The sequence below is a fragment of the Babylonia areolata genome, chromosome 1 (assembly GCF_041734735.1).
Source record: "Babylonia areolata isolate BAREFJ2019XMU chromosome 1, ASM4173473v1, whole genome shotgun sequence".
NCBI lineage: Eukaryota > Metazoa > Mollusca > Gastropoda > Neogastropoda > Buccinidae > Babylonia > Babylonia areolata.
Genome location: NC_134876.1, coordinates 71,754,678 through 71,756,064, shown reverse-complemented (window position 1 = coordinate 71,756,064; position 1,387 = coordinate 71,754,678). Strand labels below are relative to the sequence as shown.

Here is a 1,387-nt window from a genome sequence, read left to right as displayed (position 1 = left end):
TTCCTGTTTAGAACATCCGCACTGAAAAGAAATCATCGGAACATAACAAGACGTGTCATTCAAAATAAACAAAGATTACACAAATGTTTCGTTGTATTATGGATTGTAATTTTATTTTCATATCATGGATTAAGTATTTGTAATTTTTTGATTTCATTTAAAATCTGATGCAATTATTTGACCAATTTTGACAAATGAAAGAACAAGGATTATTATATCCCGTATTGTGAATACAAGTATGGCGATAGTTTGTGTGGACAGCGTGAACGCATTCAGGATAAGCAACAACTGCTGTACACGACAGAAATACAATTGTTGAAGATGAATTGTGACCTTTTAGAGTATGAGAATATTATTTTATGAACGAAATGATGTATCAAGCAGGAAAGCGTGCGTCGTCTGTCGCTTTGTTGGGAATACTGTTGATTTTTTCAGCCACGTTTTGTTTTGCAGGAAGACAGGTAAGAAAACAGTAAACATCTGTAGTGTAAACAATTAGGAAAAAACTTTTTTTTCCCCCCTTAAACCCTGAATAGACTCGTTCGCGAGAGTGTGTCAACCGTCAGAAGTAACAAACACTGAAACAGTGAGAGCTATAAAGAAAATGCCATACCAAAGGAAAAACTTAGCATATTAGCAACACACCATTTAAAAAAAAAAAAAAAAAAAAATTCTCAACGAAGAAAGGGGGTTGGAAGACGGATAGGGATGGAGGGAGTGGAAGGGGTTGGGTGGAGGGCGAGGGGGTGGTCATCGAACAGTTGCATGTTTCCAGCTTTATCCCCATGTCATCCCCACCACTCCTCATTGTGACTGGCGGAATGAACGTCCGTGCCGTCTTGTTCAGCGCTGCTCTGTACTCATTTCGTCTTGAGAGGAAAAGGATACTGCCCATGATTAAAAATAGTAAAGAGTGGTAACTGTCTCCATTCACTTGAAAGGTACAGTGGAACATACCCAGACACTTCCTCAAAAAAGTAAGCACATGGTTTTCCTAAAACTGATCATTTTACATGTGCACACAGCAGCAATGACTGAAGAAATGTGCAAACACAAATTAATTTTTTTTATTCAATACTGGCATAGCCTTTTCATCCTGAATAAGCTGCACAGAATATATGCAAAATACAGAACAAACACATGGTTGCCTCTGTGGTATTTTTTACTTTAATAAACAATGAGGACAAATCATTAACAAATAGTAAAGAGTGGTAATTCTCTCCATTTACAAGGTACACAACTTCAAGTTAATGCTGCTTATGCTACCGATTCTGTTTGTAGGAACAATGGATAGTACAATTGGCGAAAAAGATTTAGGGATCACGATGGATCCAGAACTAAGCTTTGAGGCACATATAAATAATATAGTGAAAAAGGGAAATCAAAT

General features: G+C 36.9%; 1 protein-coding gene across 1 annotated transcript in view; it reads left to right on the top strand.

Annotated features, from left to right (window-relative positions):
- The first annotated feature begins 247 nt into the window (after positions 1–247).
- The window catches only part of LOC143286947 (serine/threonine-protein kinase/endoribonuclease IRE1-like), a 33,813-nt gene continuing 32,673 nt past the window's right edge, over positions 248–1,387 (top strand). The window contains exon 1 of the mRNA XM_076594919.1: positions 248–461. Coding sequence (XP_076451034.1) covers positions 360–461 — 102 coding nt within the window. The 5' untranslated portion in view covers positions 248–359. The remainder of the gene's footprint in view (positions 462–1,387) is intronic.